The 20,463-nt window shown below is 36.9% G+C and overlaps 1 protein-coding gene across 7 annotated transcripts in view; it reads left to right on the top strand.

The window, feature by feature from the left end:
- THADA (THADA armadillo repeat containing) overlaps positions 1-20,463 on the top strand; it is a 329,917-nt gene that overhangs the window by 86,798 nt on the left and 222,656 nt on the right. For all 7 annotated transcript variants that reach the window (XR_005784245.1, XM_040453897.1, XM_040453899.1 and 4 more), the window contains 2 exons: positions 3,213-3,335; positions 14,845-14,936. Coding sequence is in view for 6 of the 7 variants with exons in the window: in XM_040453897.1 (XP_040309831.1) it covers positions 3,213-3,335; positions 14,845-14,936 (215 nt within the window). In the remaining variant the exon portion in view is untranslated. The remainder of the gene's footprint in view (positions 1-3,212; positions 3,336-14,844; positions 14,937-20,463) is intronic.

Below are 20,463 nucleotides of genomic sequence, written 5' to 3' on the forward strand. Positions count from 1 at the left end.
ATATCCTTTCCCCTTGATTTATAGCACCCTTCTATCTCTGATATACTGTTCTTGTTGACATGCATGTCTGTTTGTGTGCTTTGTTTTATTGGTCTGTTATATTATCTCTGAGCCAAAAACTCTATTTTAATTACTATCTTTTCAATAACTTTTGGTATCTGGTAGGGTGAATTTCCCTTTTTTCCTTTGCAATTATCCTGCTATATTTTTTCCATTGCTCTTCCATATAAGTTATAGAATCAGCTTGCTAAGTTTAACAAAACCCCCTTTTGAATTTTTGTTGGAATTTAAATTTATTGATTTGTTTGGAGAAAATGACTCTGTGCTGAATATAAGCACAACAATAAGCAAAAAAATTAATTGCATTTATACACACCAGCAACATATAATACAATCCTTAAAATACTGTTTATAATCACTAGAAAAAATATAAAGTATGTAGAATTGAATCTCACAAAAGATCTATAAGACTTTTATAGGAGGCTATTTTTAAAAATAATGAAAGGGGTGCCCGGGTGGCTCTGTCAGTTGAGTGTCTGACTTCGGCTCAGGTCATGATATCACTGTTCGTGGGTTCGAGCCCTGCGTTGAGCTCTGTGAAGACGGCTCAAGAACCTGAAGCCTGCTTTGGATTCTGTGTCTCCCTCTCTTTCTGTCCCTCCCCCGCTCTCACTCTGTCTCTCAAAAATAAATAAACAAAATAAAATTTTTAAAATAATGAAAGACATAGAGAAAGATCTGAATAAATGGAGAAAACTAGCCAGGCTCATGGACTGGAAGATTTAAATTAAAAAAAATTTTTTTTTAATGTTTACTTATTTTTGAGAGTGAGAGAGAGAGAGAGAGAGAGAGAGACAGCATGAGTGGGAGAGGGGCAGAGAAGAAGGAGACACAGAATCTGAAGCAGGCTCCAGGCTCTGAGCTATCAGCACAGAGCCTGACACACGGCTCGAACTCACGGACCGTGAGATCGTGACCTGAGCCAAAGCCTGATGCTCAACTGACTGAGCCACAGGCACCCCTAGAAGATTTAAATATTAAAAAAGAAGTCATGTCAGCTATTGTGTATTACAACTAATGACTTGTCTGTAAATCTTTTGGATTTTCTTTATGGATAATCATATCCTCAGTAAATAATGCTAAATTTGTTTTACCTTTCTAATTCTTATTCATAAAATATTTTTCTTATTCTGCTGGCTGGAACTTGTAGTATGATTTGTATAGCAATAGAAATAGCAGTTATCCCTATGTGATTGCTGATATTTGCTGTAGGTTTAAATCTGTCATATAGCTCATTAAGGAAATCACATTTCCTTGAATGCTTTCAAGTGTCTTTTGAGATAAATGTCTTCTCGAATTTGCAAATAATCATGAATATACTTATTCATTTTACACATCTTTTAAAAAATATTTTTTGCGTATTTTCACTGGGTTCATGAGATTGGCCTGTGGTTTTTCTTTTTCATGCTGTACCTGTCCTTATTTTTTATGTAAAATTTTTTATTGAATTATAACATATACAAAGACATATAGAAATCATATCTGTACAACAATAAAGTTTCACGAGGTGAACATACTGGTGTAACTAGCAAGAGACAGAACATTTTAACACCTCAAAGCCTCCTCACGCTCCTTCTAATCAGTACCTTTTCCCCAAGGGTAACTACTAGCCTAACTTTAACACCTTAGTTTTAGTTCTACCTGTTTTTTTTAAGTTTTAAATAAATGAAAACATACCATTAGGTACTCTTTTGATGTGGATTCTTTTGACCAACATTATGTTTATATTATCCATCCAAGTTGTAATTTATTTATTTTCATGGCTATATGATATTATATAATTTATTCATTCTTCTGCTGATGACCATTTGGGTTGGTTTTTATTTTGGGTTATTAAGAATAGTACTTTTAAGAACATTCTTGTACATGCCTTAATGGTGAACATATATATATTTCTTTTCAGTAGATACAAGTGTTTTTGGGGTATGTTGTATATTAAGCTTTAATAGAAATTACCATTTTCCCAAAGTAGTTGTCCTTACTGTTCTAGCCAAGCTGTGCTAGACTGGTAAAATAAATTTGGGAGTCTTCTCTTCTCCAAATAGTTTATATAAATTGGGATTATCTATTCTTTGAATATTTGGTAGAATTCATCTATAAATTCATGTGGGTCAATTTTTTGGTAATTGTTGTAGTTATTATATTGGGTTTGTTTTTTTGTTTTTGGTCTTTGGGTAGGATTTATCTATTGATTTCCTTTATGTAATGATAAGCATCTATCTATTTGTTTTGATAGATTCTTTTCCTGGGAAATTGTTCATTTTGTCTATTTTTTCAAATCTATTTGGGTAGCATTATTCACAGTAGTATTTTTGCTTTATTCTCTGTAGTATCTGTAGTCATATCATCCTTGGCATTCATGATACTGCTTGTTTTCTTCTCTCTCTTCTTGATTAGCCAGAGGTTAGTTTCTATTTCAAAGAATCAGCTTTAGGTTTTGCTAATGGTCTTGGTTATGTCATTGCTTTTTTCAAAATTTTCTGCTCTTTTAAATTTTCTTTCTCTTTTCTAATTTATTGTTCTTTGTCATCTGAATTGGACACCGAGAATATTCATTTTTAGTCTTTTTTTCTTTATAGAAGCATGTAAGGCATGCATTTTTTTTTTTTTTTTAAAGTTCCACTTACATTGCGTCTCAAAATGTTGATGTGTAGCACCTTGGTTAGTGGTCAGCCCTAAATGTTAATTTTTTTTTCCTTTGACCACTTTTTTTTTTAAAAATAAAGTATCAGTTTTGAAAGTATTTAAAGAAATCAGTTTCTGACTTAGTTCCACTGTGATCAGAACATAATATGTAAGATTTTAATTATTTGGTATTTGTTGAGATTTTATTTGTGGCTAGGTTTTAAGTCATTTAAAAAAATAAATGTTTCATGTGTACTTGAAAAGAACATGTTGTCTCTATTTGTTACATGCAGGATTCTGCATATGTCCATTGAACCAAGCTTTTTAGTTGCACTGTTTAAATCTTTTAAAAAACTGATTTATCAGATTAATTGTATTTTATCAAAATCTGCTATTTCATTTGTGGATTATTTATTTCTTCTCAAATTCAGTAATTTTTTTTATTTTGAGGTTATGTTATTGAATGTGTACAGATTTAGAATTACCAGGGTCTTCAACCACATCTAATTTTTAGCTTTTTATTCTAGGTTCATGCTTTAAATATCCTTAGAGCCTTGTTCAGAGATACACGTCTGGGAGAAAGTATTATTCCATATGTGGCTGATGGAGCTAAGGCTGCAATTCTAGGCTTTACATCACCAGTCTGGGCAGTAAGTGCTTTTGCCATTTTTTTTTTCATTGACTTAATTATACTTCCGAGTAGGTTTTAATAAGCTACTATTTATCTTCTTTGTTGGCTTTTTAGCCATAATTATTTGTTTTCTTATTTAAGTGATTGCCTTAGGGGTTTTAGCATGTATCTTTAGCATCACTGTCCACCCTCAAGTGATATCGTATCACTTCAGTTGAAGTGTAAGAACCTAATGATACATATTTCCTTTTCTCTCCTCCCAATCTTTGTGCTTTTATTACAGTTTATGTATGTTATAAACGCACACTACATTGTTATTATTTTTGTTTAAACTGTCACTTATCTCTTTTTCAAAATTTATCATGTTAACCATTTTAAAATATACAGTTCAGGGGTGCCTGGGTGGCTCAGTTGGTTGAGCACCTGACCGGCTCAGGTCATGATCTCATGGTTCGTGAGTTTGAACCCCACGTTGGGCTCTGTGCTGACACCTAAGAGCCTGGAACCTGTTTTGGATTCTGTGTCTCCCTCTCTCTCTGCCCCTCCTCCTCTCACATTCTGTCTCTCTCTCTCTCAAAAATAAATACACATTAAAAAGTAAATAAATAAAAATAAAATATACAGTTCAGTGGCCCGAGGTACATTTGCAGTGTTGTGCAGTCATCACCACTATCCATTCTCAGAACTTTTTCATCACCCTAAACAGAAGCTCTGAATCTGTTAAACAGGCACTCCTCACTTCGTTGGTGAGGTACTCCCTGCCCCAGGTAACCTCTGTTCTACTTTCCAGGCTCTATGAATTTGCCTGTTGTAGGTACCTCATATAAGTGAAATTACAGAATTTTTGTCCTTTTGTATCTGGATTATTTCATTTAGTGTAGTGGTTTCAAGGTTTATCCATGTTGTAGCCTGTGTTATTATTTCGTTCCTTTTTAAGGCTGAATGGTACTCTGTTGTATGTATATAGGACGTTTTGTTTATCCATTCATCTGTTTATAAACATTTAGGGGTTTTTTTGGCTATCATGAATAATGCTGCTCTAATTGAGAGTCAGTATTTTGTAGTGTAGCCAAAGGCACAGACTTCCAAGGTAAAGAGGAATCCTCAAGGTTGCCAACTTCTGCCTGGAAAATTGTGCATCTTCCTGTAAGAGAGATACATGTCTGAAATCCTGTCTAGGAGCATTGCCTAACTACTCCTGAGGACACAGTGTTTACCTTTTGCATTTACAGGAAGCAGAGCAATACCTGTGTACCTTCAGTAGAGTCATAGAGGTAGGAATGCGGCTTTACCATCCGGAAAACTAGAGATCATAAAACTGATTGCCAGCAATATCAATATTGTTTTCGACAAGTCGTAAATTCAAGATGAACAAAGAAATGCTTTCAGAGGGTGAAACCTGGTGACTTTTCCAACATTTTAGCAAAACTGAAAGTATCAAAAATGAGTGCCTTATTTTAAAAAAAATCTTTTTTGAGCCCTTTTGAAAAAGTAACACATATACTGCAGAAAATTTGAAAATAAAGAAAAGCATAAAAAGAAAAGTAAAAGTCACCTGTTTAACCACCATACAGATGATAATCATTATTAGCATTCTGATGTATTTTCTGCCTTTTTTTAATGTGGGTTTCAAATGTGTGTAGTACTCAGATACATACATATACCCACAAAAGACTGCATTCACACATATAAGTGGTCATGTGTAGTTTCATGGCGGGGGGGGGGGGGATCTTCCTTATTAACACTGGTGATGAAGGGATCTTTTGGGTTCTATTCAGTTTGCTGTACTTGAGAAAATAAACATCATAGCTCTAATGATCAGTACTGTGACTTTAATATATTGATTGTTAGCCTTTTTTTCTTATAAAAACTTAATCTAAGATATGCCAAAATTATAAATCAACATAATCAATGAACATGAAGAGGGCTTCATTTTAGGACAATTGAAATGTATAACAGTTTAAAACAACCTACCACAGCATTCTCTGTTGAAGTCATTTACAGAGTGGTTTTTCCTGAATGCATGTGAAATGTGGTTTAATTTACTGAAACCTAATTTGTGCACGTCTTTTCAAGAATATATCTTGTGCCTAAATGTGACTACATTTGTACTTTGGACCTAACTGTTTTTCCATGTTGCAGAGGAAAACACAAGTAAAATTAACTTAATTTTAATTTTGCAGTAAAGGAATGTTTTCCAACAAGCATTCATGTATAATTTTATTTTTTGTTTACAGATTCCTTAATCCTGTGTATTGAGACCATACAAATTTTTTGATCTTTGCTATTCCTTGTGCATTTTTAAAATACAGGGGAGGGGCGCCTGGGTGGCGCAGTCGGTTAAGCGTCCGACTTCGGCCAGGTCACGATCTCACGGTCCGGGAGTTCGAGCCCCGCGTCAGGCTCTGGGCTGATGGCTCAGAGCCTGGAGCCTGTTTCCGATTCTGAGTCTCCCTCTCTCTCTGCCCCTCCCCTGTTCATGCTCTGTCTCTCTCTGTCCCAAAAATAAATAAACGTTGAAAAAAAAATTAAAAAAAATAAATAAATAAAATAAAATACAGGGGAAAGGTATTGTAAACAGATTAGCATTAAGCACATCTACTGTGTTGCAGATGATATGTTAAACACTAGAAATACAAGGATAAATAAGACATGATCATAATGATGTCTGTTTTATTGAGGATTTTCTCTGTGCCTGGCATCATTTACCTTGATAATCTCAGTTAATGCTCAGAACAGCCTTGCAAAGTAGATTCTGTTATTACAGTCATTTACAGAAAAGGAAAACAAGGCTCAGGAAGGCAAAATAACTTTGTGTAAGAACACACAACTATTATCTGTCTGACTCCAGAATCTGGGCTATTATAGGGGAAAGTTTTTGGTGTTAGAGGAATACAGAGGAGGTTCATTTTACCTACTTATAGGTTTTTGGCCCTGTTACTTAGGAAACAGAGCTGGAACTATAGCCTAGGTGCTAAGGTTTTATTGAGTGGCACAAATCCAAAGCAGCAGGAATGAAGGAAAAAGGGAAGGTGAGACAAGGAAAGAGGAAAGACATTATTACTAAGCAGGCCTTGACCTTGCAGGAAAACCAAGCTAGTCATCTGGTCATGTGATACATCTTCTAACCGGGCCATGTGAAACTACCACCTCTTGGAACAGTTCCATCTCCTCTCTCTTACTGGCCAAAGATTAACCGTTGGGGCACATGTTGGCACAACCTTTGGGCAGCTGCAAGAGAAGGCAGTTCCCATGCCCTGTGATACAGTGTCTCATCTGAGTCTGGAAATGTCCGGATGTTCTACAGCCTCTATGGGTATAATTGGGACAGACCTGGGGTTTCAAATTGTGGCTCCTACTGCTGTTGAAAAATCCTTCATGAGAGAGTTTCACAGTAGGGGAGTGATGGCATCCGATTGATGCAGTTAAAAATGGAGACTCAATTGTAAGGTGGCAAGAGAGAAGGAGGAAGACTAATCAGGAAGCTGTTGTAATAGTTTTGCCAAGTCATGATGATGGCTCAGAATGGAAAAATATTAGTAAAAATGGTGACATGTGATGATCTTTGACATGTATTTTGGAGATGAAGCTAGTTAAAAATATAGGTGAGAGTAATTTATAGTTCCATACACACACACACACACACACACACACACACACACACACACACACTGAGGTATTTCTGAGCATTCCCTTTTTTTTTTAGTTCAGTGACTGGAAAACCTGATCTTCTTTCCCTGCGTCGTCACATCGTCATTGCAGGGCAGGTAACTCGTCTTCCCAGCTTTCCTAGAAACTCTACCGAGTATGCCATTTTGGCATCCTACTAAGACCCACACTGAGTTTATATTTCTGTCTGGTATGTCTTTAGTTGCTTACCTCAGGCCAGCTCTGGCCCACAATATGCAGTGGGTTTCAGAGGGGGAAAAGGAGTCTTTCGGGTCTTCCCAGTAGCACAGCCATGTATGTATACTTTGTGCCTCTGTTGGCACCAGCATGTCCAGGCTCTCTGATAGTTGTGAGTTTGCCCCAAGAGTGCCAGGCTGAAGACTGTGTGGTGCTTAAAACTAGCCATGCTCTACATTACACGGCATGCCTGTGCATGGAGCTTTACTCACAGGAAAGTACTTAAAAAAAAAAAAAAAAAAAGATCATGCAGGGGCGCCTGGGTGGCTCAGTTGGTTAAGCGTCTGACTTTGGCTCAGGTCATGATCTCATGGTCAGTGGGTTTATGCCCCGTGTTGGGCTCTGTGCTGACAGCTCAGAGCCTGGAGCCTGCTTGGGATTCTGTGTCTCCCTCTCTCTACCCCTCCCCCTCTCACGCTCTGGTCTCTCTGTCTCCCTGTCTCTCAAAAATAAATAAACATTAAAAAAAATTTTTTTTAAAGTCTTGCATAGGTGGTATATGGACGGGTGGAAGTTCTGTCTCTTCCTTTGTCTCACTCTTTTGGAAGGAGGTCACCATGAACTGCAGAACTTGGCTGGCCCTCCCCTTAATCATAGGCCCAGAAATTTCAGTACAGCTTTCCTGCATTACAGATGAGGGATTTATGACCTAAAGTTTTAAGTGTCTTCTTCAAAGTCACATGGCTAAGAAGTGATGAAAGGCAAATTAGAACCAAATCTCATTTCATTTTTTTCACAGAGTATTTCTTTCTACTATAAACTGGTACCATGTACACTACACAAAATATTTTATATTGTATGTAGATCCCATTGTCAGGGATGTGACCGTCTATTAAGGGTGAAGGTGTATGGTGTATAAATGACTGTACCACTTAGTGATTGCACATAACAGGCTGTGCATTTATATTTTAAAACTATTTGTCAAGGGGGCATTTACGTTATATAAGTAAAGCCATACATATATAAGAAAAAATGTATTGTCTATACATAAACATATATACATGCATGCACACTTCTACACACAGACTCTCTCTCTCTTTCCATCTCTCTCTCTCTCTCTCTCTCTCTCTCTCTCACACACACACACACACACACTGCTTTGTGAAACCTAATTTTCTTTTCCTTTGCCTAACCCTCCTATATTTTACACAAGACTGTATGGTTAGCCTTTTCATGCTAGAAAGGAAAGAAAAAGTATATATACTTAATGAATAGAAGGGAAAAACTGATAGCAGTTGTCAGTTTGTAGCTGAATATCAAATCTTTATCAACACTGTGTTCAGGGCTTGATGGGGAAGGAGGTAAGAAAACAGGAAGGTTTTCTGGTATTTTCCTTATGGTAAGAATTGACTATAGCTGAAGTTATTTGGCAACCATTCTGTTCTCTCCATTTTTAACTTGACTGCTTTTTTCCATTGTTACTCTCTTTTTTTACTTGTATTCTCCTTGATCCATCCTTCCCAAATAGGACATGTTTTCATTGTCGTTACTATGATTATTTTTCCAAAATATATTAGTGCTGATAATGACCTTTTTCATTACCCACATGGATATATCAATGATGCGTATTTGTATCTACTAACAATGATTTAGGAGTTGGTAATGCAGTTTGTCAGTCATCACCTCTCCTTCAATTGTACTTCTACGTACTTTCCCTCCTTAATTAGCTTTATTGTGGAGAAGGCCAGAAAATATGGATGAAATATTAGAAAATAAAAGGAGTACTTTACACAGATGTCCTGGAACTATTATACTACCTACAGCACAGAAACATAGGGACGCTCTTCTGTCTTAAGTAACAAGTAGTGTCTTCCATGCTAGTTATTTTGCTCTATATTTACAGTAATTGTTTTTAATGTTGTGCTATATTACTTCTACACATTTAGAATATAGAGTATATATTTTCAACATATGAAAATCAATATAGTACCCCCTATGAATAGGCTAGTGGATAAAACCATATGATCATTTAAGCAGATGCGGAAATCCCAACACCATTTCTTGTTATAAATACTCAATAAAGTAGGAATGGAAGGGAACTTTCTCAACCTGACAATGGGTATCAATGGAAAACCCATAGCTAATAACATACTCAATGGTGAAAGACTAAAAAAAGCTTTCCTCCTAAGATCAAGAATAGGACAAGGGTATCAACTCTGGCACATCTGTTCAACATTGTACTAGAAGTTGTAGGTAGGACAGTTAGGCAAGAATAAGAAATAAAAATCAGCAAGATTAGAAAGAAAGATGCAAAACTATCGCTATTTTTCAGTGATGTAATCATATACAGTATATAGAAAATCCTAAGGAACACACACACACACACACACAACCATTAATTAATTAATCATTAACAAACAAATTCATCAAGGTTGTAGGTTACAAGAGTAACATACAAAAATCAATTGTAGTTTTATAGACTAGCAATGAATAATCCAAAAATGAAATTAAAGGGGCACCTGCATGGCTCAGTTGGTTAGTTAGGTCTCTGACTCTGGCTCAGGTCGTGATCTCATAGTTCATGGATTCGAGCCCTGCATCGGGCTCTGTGCTGACAGCCCAGAGCCTGGAGCCTGCTTCAGATTCTGTGTCTCCCTGTCTCTCTGAGCATCCCCTGCTCACACACTGTCTCTCTCTCTCTCTCTCTCAAATATAAATAAACATTAAAAAAATGAAATTAAGAAAACAATTCCATTTGTAATAGCATCAAAGGGAATAAAATACTTAGGAATACATTTAACAAAAGAAGTGTAAGACTTGTACACTGAAAATTACAAAACATTTTTGAAAGAAATTGATAAAGGCCTAATAAATGGAAATATATTTCATGTTCATGGACTGGAAGACTTCATTAATATTGTTAAGATGGCAATACTCCCCAAATTGATCTGCAGATACAATACAGTCTCTGTCAAAATCCTATTGGAGTTTTTTGCAGAAATTGACCAAGTGATTGTAAAATTCAGATGCAAATGCAAGGGACTCAGACTAGCCAAAACAATCTTGAAAAAAAAAAAAAAAAACCAACAGAGGACTCACATGCCCAAATTTTGAATCTTACAATGAAGGCAACAGTAATCAAGATAATGTGATACTGGCATAGGAAAGACATTTATAAATCAATACAATAGAATTAAGTGTCCAGAAATAAAACCTAACATTTAGTAAAAAGGACATTTCAGTGGGGGAAAGAATAGTCTGTTCAGCAAATGGTACCAGGATAGCTGCATATATACCTGTAAAAGAGTGAATTTGCATCCTATCTTATACCATATTAAAAAATTTCAAAATAGATCAAACTCCTTAATTAATTAATTAATTTTTAGAGAGAGAGAGAGAGCACATTAGCAGGGGAGAGGGGAGGGACAGAGGGAGAGAGAGAGAGAGAGAGAGAGAGAGAGAGAGCGTGTCTTAAGAGACTCCACGCTGAGCAGAAGCCCTTCGTGGATGAGGGGCTGGATCCCACAACCCTGGGATCATGACCTGAGCTAAAATCAAGAGTCAATCGATTGAACCATCCAGGTGCCCCAATGATGAAAGTTTTAGAAGAAAATATTAACTGTCAATCTTTGTGACCTTGGATTAGGTAACAGTTTCTTAGATATGATACTTAAAGCATAAGCAGCAAAAGAAGAATGTTAGACTTGATCAAAATTTAAAATGCCAGTGTTTCAAAGGATACCACCAAGAAAATGAAAAGACAACTGACTGAATGGGAGAAAATATTTGCAAATCATGTATCTGATATTTGGTTAGCATATAAAATGTATAAAGAACTCTTAAAACTCAATGATAAAAAGGCAACCTGGTTAAAAATTGGGCAAAGAACTTGAATACCTTTCTCCAGAAAAGGTATGTAAATGTACAATAAGCACATGAAAAGATGCTTAACATCATTAATCACTAGGGAAATGCAAATCAAAATTGTAGTGAGATACCATTTCACACCCACTTAGAATAGTTAACAATAACAAAGGTGGACAGTAACAGTTATTGGGGAGCATTTGGAGAATTGGTGAAATTGGAACCCTCATACAGTGCCGGTGCAAATGTAAAATGGTACTACCACTTTGTCAGGTTCTCAAAAGGTTAATGTAGCGTTACGGTTACCAATGGGAGAGTATGCATTGTGTGAATGGAGGTCTTGGGTCTTGGGTTCCCCACAAAAGATTTATGTGAGGATCCACACTTGAATAAAGATAGCCAGAAGGAAAGTGGCAAGCACAAAGCAGTTTATCAAGAACATTACACTCTCGAAGTGAGAGTGGACAGGCCCAGAGGTGGCAACTGTACTGGGGTTAGGAGTGTCTTTTTATGTTTGTGTAGGTTATGGGTCATAGCTAGGGTTGTCTCCAGCTAAGGTTGTTTCCAGTCATCTAAAGTACTCCTACTTGTTGGGAGGGGTAGTTTTTGACCCTACAGGGTTCTTGCCAGAACTGTCAAGACCATCTTCTGCCACAGGGGTGGGCAGGGAGGTGGGTCAACACCGCAAGGTAAATATAATGAGGCCATATGTTACCATGGGGTAGAGGTTGAGGACGAGAGTGCATGTGCTGCACCTGTGGCTCTTGGTCTGTAAGCCCTAGGGTATTGGAAGCCACAAAGTCAGGATGTTGTGCCCTCAGGCTTCTAATGTGTCGCCTCTTTATCACTGCCTTTGCCTCCAGCTCATGTCTAACTAACTGCCTACTCTTTCTACCATATGGCTCAGCAATACCATTTCTACGTATATACCCAAAAGAAATGAAAACACGTTCACGCAACAACTCGTATATGAGTGTTCATAGCATCATTATCCATACTAGCCAGAAAATGGAAACAACCCAAATGTTCATCAAATGATGAGTAGATTTAAATATGTGGTATATCCATACAATGGCATATTATTTGGCCATGAAAAGGGATCACATACTGATACATGTTACAACGTGAGTGAACTTTGAGAGCAGCTAATCTAGACAAAAGAGGCTGTATGTTATGTCATCACGTGAATATGAAATGTCCAGAATAAGTAAATCCATAGAGACAGAAAGTAGATTAGTGTTTGCCTAATGTGGGAGGGTGCATGATGACTACTAATGTGTATAGGGTTTCATTTTGCAATGATGAAAATACTGTAGCATTAGGTAGTGGTGGTAGTTTCCTATGTTGCGAATGTAGTAAAAATCACTGAATAGTTAGTACCCTTTAACATGGTGAATTTTATGGTATGTGGATCATATCTGAGTAGAAGGAAAATTAATTTTATTAATGTCTTAAAAGATCATGATTTGGTGACCTTTGGGGGCTGCCATGGCATGAACCCATCATCCTGCAAACTGGTAAATTTATGGAAATGATTCTGTAGTAACCGAGTACCAGGGTAATCAAAGAGCTGATGAAGGAAAACTTTATTTTTCTGAAAAGTATAGCTAATTAATGGTAGAATATCAATCACCATTTTGCTACACCTACTGGAATAGGCAATGACAATTACTGGCTGCTAATGAGGGAACTTGATAATGAATGAATCAGAGTACTACTACTGGAACCCTCAGATCCATCTTAATATTACAGAAAGACTGTCTCCTGCCTCTAGCCTATGGAATCACACAAAGGGGTTTTCTTTCTGGAGGTACCCATTCACTTTGTAAAACAGTCGTCTAAGTTTTGATTAAGGGCAGGCAACCTCTTTCATCTCCAGGAACTCCTGTTTTAGCTTGCATCTACACTGCATCTAGCAGCTTTTCTTAGAAAGTTTTGTTCAGGGCAGAATGGAATTTGTGCTCCTGTTTTTCTTTTTATGTTTTTGTGTGATTCCTGAGAGGAGACAGGGTTTTTATGTGACTTCATCAAGTCATCTTAAACCCAAGAGTCTTTGGGCACTAAGTCAATAGATGAGGCAAGAGATAATCAAGATCTGAGTAGGCCAGAGGCCACGTTGACAGTGTAACAGGATAGATTTGTTGTTCGGGGATATTGGTTAGGGCACATAGTAGTGTCTTCATGAATGTTTGTTGACTGTGGAATGAACATAAGTGAATTTATCCAATTTTAGGGTTTCATTGCAATATTGGTATAAATTATACCACTTTGGTATGAATTATAGTCTACTTTTAGAGTTACCATGCATGAATTGAGTCAGTCTTGGGCTTCTAGAGGAGAGGTTGCAAATGGCTGATAGGTCAAATCTAGCCTACAACTGTGTTTTATTTGGCCTCCTCAGTGGTTTTTTTTTTTCGCCCCTTTAATCTGTTGCCAACATTTCAAAATAATGGATTTCACATAAAAACTGGGTTTTCTGGCTTCTCTTAAAAAAGCAGATCTGGCAACACTGGGCTTACATTCCCTCATGCTACTCAGTGAAAGCTGAATAGTGGCTGCATTAGACCTAGTCCTGTGCTGTTCCTGTCACTCACTGGTTCCTGTGGACATTTGAGTTTGTGACCCCTACTGTAGTGGTTTTAGAGGACTATTTTCTAAGTCTTAGTCTAAATCTAAAAGTGTTACTTTGAATTACCTTTCTTCTTATGTTGCTGTTTAAACATACCACATGATTATGACACCTATCTCATTAGGATGTAGGCTCTGTGTTGGCTGTAAGTGTGTCTTCTGTTTCTAGATATTCTCCATGATGCTGGTATAGTGCCTTACATATTGTAGGGAAGTCAGTACGTATTTATAGATCTCTGCTCGGATTTGGCAAGGTAATTGAGGAAGCCCAATATGCTGTGGCATTGAGACATTAACAAATTTTTTTTGTGATGTTTATTTATTTTTGAGAGAGGGAAAGAGAGTGAGCATGCATACGCATGCACACAGAGGGGAGAGAGAGAGAGGAAGACAGAGGATGCAAAGAAGGCTCTGTGCTGACAGCAGATAGTCCGATGTGGGGCTTGAACTCAGGAACCGCGAGATTTATGACCTGAGCCAAAGTTGGACTCTTAACCAACTGAGCCACCCAGGTGCCCCAAGACATGTTTATAATCCAGCAAAACAACATCTTGACACACTGGTTTAGAATAGAGATATCTATTATTATCATTTTGGAGAAATGATTTATGTTTATTAATGATAGTTTCATCCTCTTATTTTTATCAACCAGTTGTCTCAGATAATTTTAGGGTTAAAATTTATTAGATTACTACATTGTAGGGTTAACAAACAACATTTTGGATATTAAATATTTTCTTGGCCATCTTAATAATGTGGATTGAGTTAGGTCTTATGAATATATCCCATAGGTAAATGACTACAGAAAATGAATGGAAAGAGCTGAGCTCTTTAAGGGGATAATCATTGTCAGAAAGGATATAGGAAAATGAATTTTTTTAAAAGAAAGTGTTATTTGATGATACAAGTACAAAGAGATATTGAAAACAATTGGTGATAATGTTAGAAGTATAGGCAAGGGCCGTGTTATGTGCGTGTGGTTGGATTGCGGAGCTTAATGTAAGAGGAAGTCATGGAGTCAGTTACTATGTAGTTTTTGAAAATTATTTCATGAACACAAACCATATTTTGTTTAGCCCCACACTAGCCAGTTGGGTAATGACTTTGAATATCAAGTTTGAACATTGTAAATGTTGGTTTCATGCCATGTATATTTCTTAATCCTTATTGTGCGTTTATTTTTACATTAGGTGAGAAATTCATCCACACTTCTTTTCAGTACCTTGATCACAAGAATATTTGGAGTTAAAAGGGGAAAGGATGAACTTTCCAAAAAAAATAGGTAAGCTTCATCTAACGCTAACTTTACTTTTTACAAAATATTGTCCTGGCCAAAAATAATTTTTGGAAATTTGCTTACTTTTATGGATTCATCTAGAGCATAAAACTATTAAAATACTATAGTAAATTAACCTAAGCTGCCAAATTCTAACCTCTTGGGCAAAAATACCTACTGTTTAATAAGTGGACCTTTCAAAGCAACAAAAATATGGCAAGGTAGCATGGGCTGAAATGTCGAGCTGGTTTCTCAGTGCAACAGCTAAAGTATTTTTTTGTTTTCTTTGCATCTTCAGGTATTCCTTTAATGTCCTAAATTGTTTTTTCTTGATGTTTTAACCACGTACTAACTTGTGTAGTATCTTTACTTTTGTAGCTGGAAGTTTAAATGTTTGTGATACACCCATCAGAGCATGTCCCAGATTATTTTTGCGTTAAACTCTGCAGCCAAGGGGAGCAGTTCCAGGTAGATGTTGGCCACATGGAGTAAACAGTGCTTTTTACTTTTTAGGGCTTTAGTGTTACAGTTTTTTTTTAAGATGTTTTACTCTTAAGATTTTTTTTTTTTTTTAATTAAAAAAAAAAAAGATTTTTTTTTTTTTAATGTCTGGGAAGAAACCTATAGAAACACTTTGACAATGGGTTGTATCTTTAGATACAATGCACAAGTTCTGTTTGTTGGTTTTAAAGAAGAGAAGTTTTGAATAACTTTCTTTAGCCTTTAGGATTTGATGGTAGTCTAGCGGCGTGCAAGGTCGGACACTAGATGTCACTGTCGCTGCATGTATAATTGCTTTCTTAACTTCATTTAGGATCCAATTAGGCCCAGTGCTTTCTCTTAAGGATCTGAAGATAACCCTGGCCATGTTCCTCTCCTCCCTAAAAAGGCTGATTATCACATTTTTAATTTAGGTTTTAAGCTGTTATTTGTTAAAATATTTTCTTGTGATGGAAGTGAGTTTTAGGAATTAGAAAATATGGAATAATTTTATGATGTACTGTTGGTAAGTCTAATGAAACCTACAGATAGTTCTGAATTGTCATTTAAATTGCTATTTATTGCCCTATGAAATTCAATAAATATTTAAAAAGAAGGCAACTGGCTATAAGTATGAATCCCCAGAGTATATTCAGGAAATACCAGAGAGTTTTGTTTTTTCTAATCAAGTTGTATTTTTAAAATAATGCTAACATTATTCCTTTGAAAGGATGATTACAATTTTTACTATTTAGTAGGTTTCTAAAGAAATTCTTCTCAGTAGTTTGAAATCACTAAGATTTCTTTCTCCTTAGCTTTCTTTATTTTGTAATAATTCTAAAGTGTTGAGTTTTAAAACAGTTTGGTCATGTTATAAAATTGTGATAAATAGGGGCACCTGGGTAGCTCAGTTGGTTAAGCGTCTGATTAGGCTCAGGTCGTAATCTCAGTTGGTGGGTTCGAGCCCCATGTCGGGCTCTGGGCTGGCAGTTCGCAGCCTGGAGACTGCTTCAGATTCTATGTCTCCTGCTCTCTCTGTTTGCCCCTTCCCCACTTGTGCATGTGTGCACGCTCTCTCTCTCTCTCTCAAAAATAAACAAACATGAAAAAAAAGAGACGGTGATAAATAAATAACAGCATAAGTAAAATATGAGATAATTAACAAGTGAAATTAATGTTTAAAACTAAATTTGACAGTGAAGAAATGCTTTTTTACATTTTACTTTTTATAGAATGAGTGATACATGGATGTGTACACAGATTTTACTATGTACAGGAGAAAAATCATCATTCCATTTAGGTTACGTCTGAAGGAGGTTGGAAGAATAACACAATGAAACCACCCTGCTTTAATCTATTTGCCAAAGGCATGCTGATGGGAGCCACCATTATAAATTCATTTTTCTTAAATAGGAAAGGTTACAAAATATGTAACTTTCCTAGAAAGATGGAAATGGAATATTCATATAATTGCTTTGAGTAAAGTTGAAAAGTGAAATGAAGGAATTAAGAAATTAATAATTTTTAAAAATGTGATGAACATTCTTGGTGAGAGCCTTTACTTTAATAATCTGAAGATTGGTATATATCATTATGTATACAGAGCTTCTGTTCTCTGTTTAACTGTTGAAAAGTATATTTCCTGGAAGCACCCACTGGATTTGCTCTGCAAAACCTTTAGTGTCTTAGATTAGCTGTTATTTGTAGTGGTTCTAGTTGTAGTTTGTTTAAGTCTTTCACTTTTTGTTGAAATGTTTATAAGCTTGTTCCCTACACTATTAATTCTGTGAGGGCAGAACGTTTCTCATCTATTCTGTGTATACATCATGGGCACTTTCAGAATGCTAGTAATAATGATGTCTTGTTGGTGGGTCACTCACCCATCGAATAACTACACTCAGCTGATGAGACCTCACAGGCCAGTTAAATCTACTTTCACAGCCACAGATTGGTCTGCACACCGTCTTGCAAATGTGTGTTCTTGGTCAGAAGGGAACTGGTCATAAAAAGAACATCTGCCTTTCCCATCTAGTGGGGAAAAAATGTCTATCTTGGGGTAAACAGACTTGGTTTCTAGGCATTTTGCTGCCGCTGGAGATGACCTTAATAGACTCCCTTATCCTCTTTGTACTTCAATTTCTCCATCTATGTAACGGGAATAATAAGATCTGTGCCCTGTACTCAAAGGGCTGTGGTGGGGATAAAACAAATGATTAACAGTTCATTTCTTTTAAAATGTTGAAAGTCCTACACAATTAGAGACAGAGTTGCTTTTTTTCTATTACCACTTCTATTCTAGTACTCAGCCCATCGTCTTAGAATTATAGTGAAATTTTGGAGTACAGAATCAATATCTTACCCATTTGTATACCTAGCATATGTGTGGCATATAACAGGCACACAGAAATAGTTGCTTAATGAGTAAGTAAATTTTGTTATGAGAGGAGAGATAAGAAATCTGGTTTCTATTCCTGCCTTTGTTGCCATGTAGCCACGATAACCAACTGAGACAAATTAGTTAACCTTTCTGGGCCGTGGTTTTCTCCTCTAAGATAAGAGATTTGGACTGTCCTGGAGGTCTCCTATTTCTGTAAAATACCAAGCTAAGGCTTTATGTAATTGTTACTGGAATTGTGGTTTGGTAACCTGCTATATTCCCAGTTCCTAGAACAGTACCTGCCTTGTAGTGGGGATGAGAAGTTCCCTTTACGTATGTAAAGAAGGGAATAGAAGGTTCTGCATCCCCATTTGTAAGTATGTAGAGTGCACTCGTAATGATGGGACTCTAGAGCTCCTTAGTCTTGTTCTAGATGCGTTCCTTGGATTATGAAGAATGAGAACACTTAAGTTTCACTTGTTTTGAAATAATTTTACAGCATTTTAATTTTCTAAATCTCCTTTCCTTTCTATATTTATTACCTCCTGACTGACTTGGCCTGACTGGATGAACCTTTGATCCTACGTAGAAGCAGAGCCTGCATAGCCCTGTGATGCAGGGAGTGTGGTGGGCTTTCCAAAATGGCCTCCATCAACAGTGTTGTGAGGGGTCTACCCTTGATGGTTCCTCTTTCCGTACGGGGCAGGAGCTAAACCAATGTGATCTTTAACTCTAGGTCTTTCTCTTTAGTCCCTGTGGTATTAACCTTCAACTATTCTAGTCCCAGGTAAATGACAAATATCAATATGTGGCAGTCTGAATGCTTCCAGGTTTTGCCAAAGCTTCACGTTGGTCTCAGTGTATTCTACAGCTCTTGCTTTCTGTCTTCATTTTAAGTCACTTAGCCAGTGAGAATTTGTTAACATTTGTCATGAACTCATTATTGACACAACAGAGGAGTACATGAGAAGTATAAAACTTGGACCTTGCTAAAGGAGCTTATGTTTTAACTAAGGGAACAGAGATTGTTATCTGTGAAAGATACAAGTTGAAGACGATTTGTAATAAGCGAATGTACAATGTGACATGAGTAATAGATGCACTAGAGAATCCTCAATGGAAGAATTGAGTGGAATATTTGGGGGAAGTAGTGTTTCTTGTAAAGCTTTGGAAATGAGTACATTTGGGGTACGTGGAAATAGGTGGGTTGAAAAATGGAACAAAAGAATAATAATCTTGTTTTTTGTATTATTAAGTATAATGATCTCTATTCTGCCTTATTAAAGAAAGCTCATATTTAAGTTAGTATCCTGGGATGGTTTAGTACAATTTAAGAAGAAAATGTTTGTAAAAGCTTTACTAGGTCCATGAAAAATTAATTTAAATGACTATGTTAGGAGATGTAGAACCGTATTTATTTTACTTTCCTGGGTGTAAATTACAAAGAATTATTTTAGTTATTTCTCTTAATATCTTGGTTGTGTCGGTCTGGAAGGATCCTCTGAGCGGTATCTGATCTGGTCTAGTCTTTGCTTATAGACAGAATTCAAAGCAGTTTCCAAACAGACTGGCTTCTCTCTTGTTCTTCATGTTTTCTAGGAAAAGGGATTCCACAAGTTTCTGTGGTTACCCACTCCATTGTTTAGGAAATAATTGGATTCTCAAAACTAAAGTTGAGAGCTGTAGGGCAATTTGGTTTTTATATTCTAGAGAATGTAATTATTAGAATTCAGAATAGCTTATTTGCTTTGAACTATATAATAGTTTGTAGCAAGCGCCTGTTTGGTCAACCTGGAAATCAAAATTTTCTTTGACTGTGGCCAGGATAATCTTAACATCCTCAGACCCAAAGGATTCTCATTTTCTCCATTTAAAAAGCATTTATTATGTGTTTACTCTGGGCCAGGCTCTCGGCTGGGCACTGGGATCCAAAGATGAATCAGACATGCACTTGGCCACGGGGAAGCGGACAGTCTAATGGAGAATATCTGTAGTTATCTCCTGTGCTGTGGTCTCTGTTCCACTGGTGCAGAAGGAAGAGGGGAGCATATCTTCAGTGCCTGTTTGTGTGCTTGGCTGGCTGGACCCTTTATGGGTAACTAACTTAGCCTCCATCACAGCCCTACAAAGTGAATAATCATCCTAACTTCATGGAGAAGTAGACTGAGGTTGGTGAGATTTAGTTATTTGCCCGAGGTCAGAGAGCCAGGAAGTGGCAGAACTAGAGCACAAGTAAAGTTCCCTTTGCAGAGCGCGTGCAGATTTACACACCAACACACATGGCCCCTCGTGAGCAGTGTGAGTCGCCCTGTTCGTCCGGCTTTAGATTTTACATTGTCAAACTATGGGAAATGAGCCACTTCACCTAAGGTCTCAGTGTGGAGCAAGAATCTCACATCGCCCAGGTGGCAGGTTGATTTTTAGGAGGAAAGGTGGGAGAGGGCCAATGAGAAGTTCGTTTTGAGGTAACTATGTGACCTCATGGTGGTGGTGCACGGTGGAAGGCTTTGTGTGCTTTTGTCCCGTGGATGTTCCCTTCCTAGGGAGCTGTATACTCTGTTTTCATACAGACCAAGGTAAGTGAGGAGCAGGTCACAGTGTTTCTAATGTCACACTATAAAGTCAGAAGTGTTGAAATCTTAGTTTTCTGGTTGGTGAGTAGGGGACGAGTTAAAT

This window comes from Herpailurus yagouaroundi, unplaced genomic scaffold (assembly GCF_014898765.1).
Source record: "Herpailurus yagouaroundi ecotype Mexico unplaced genomic scaffold, PumYag 210, whole genome shotgun sequence".
NCBI lineage: Eukaryota > Metazoa > Chordata > Mammalia > Carnivora > Felidae > Herpailurus > Herpailurus yagouaroundi.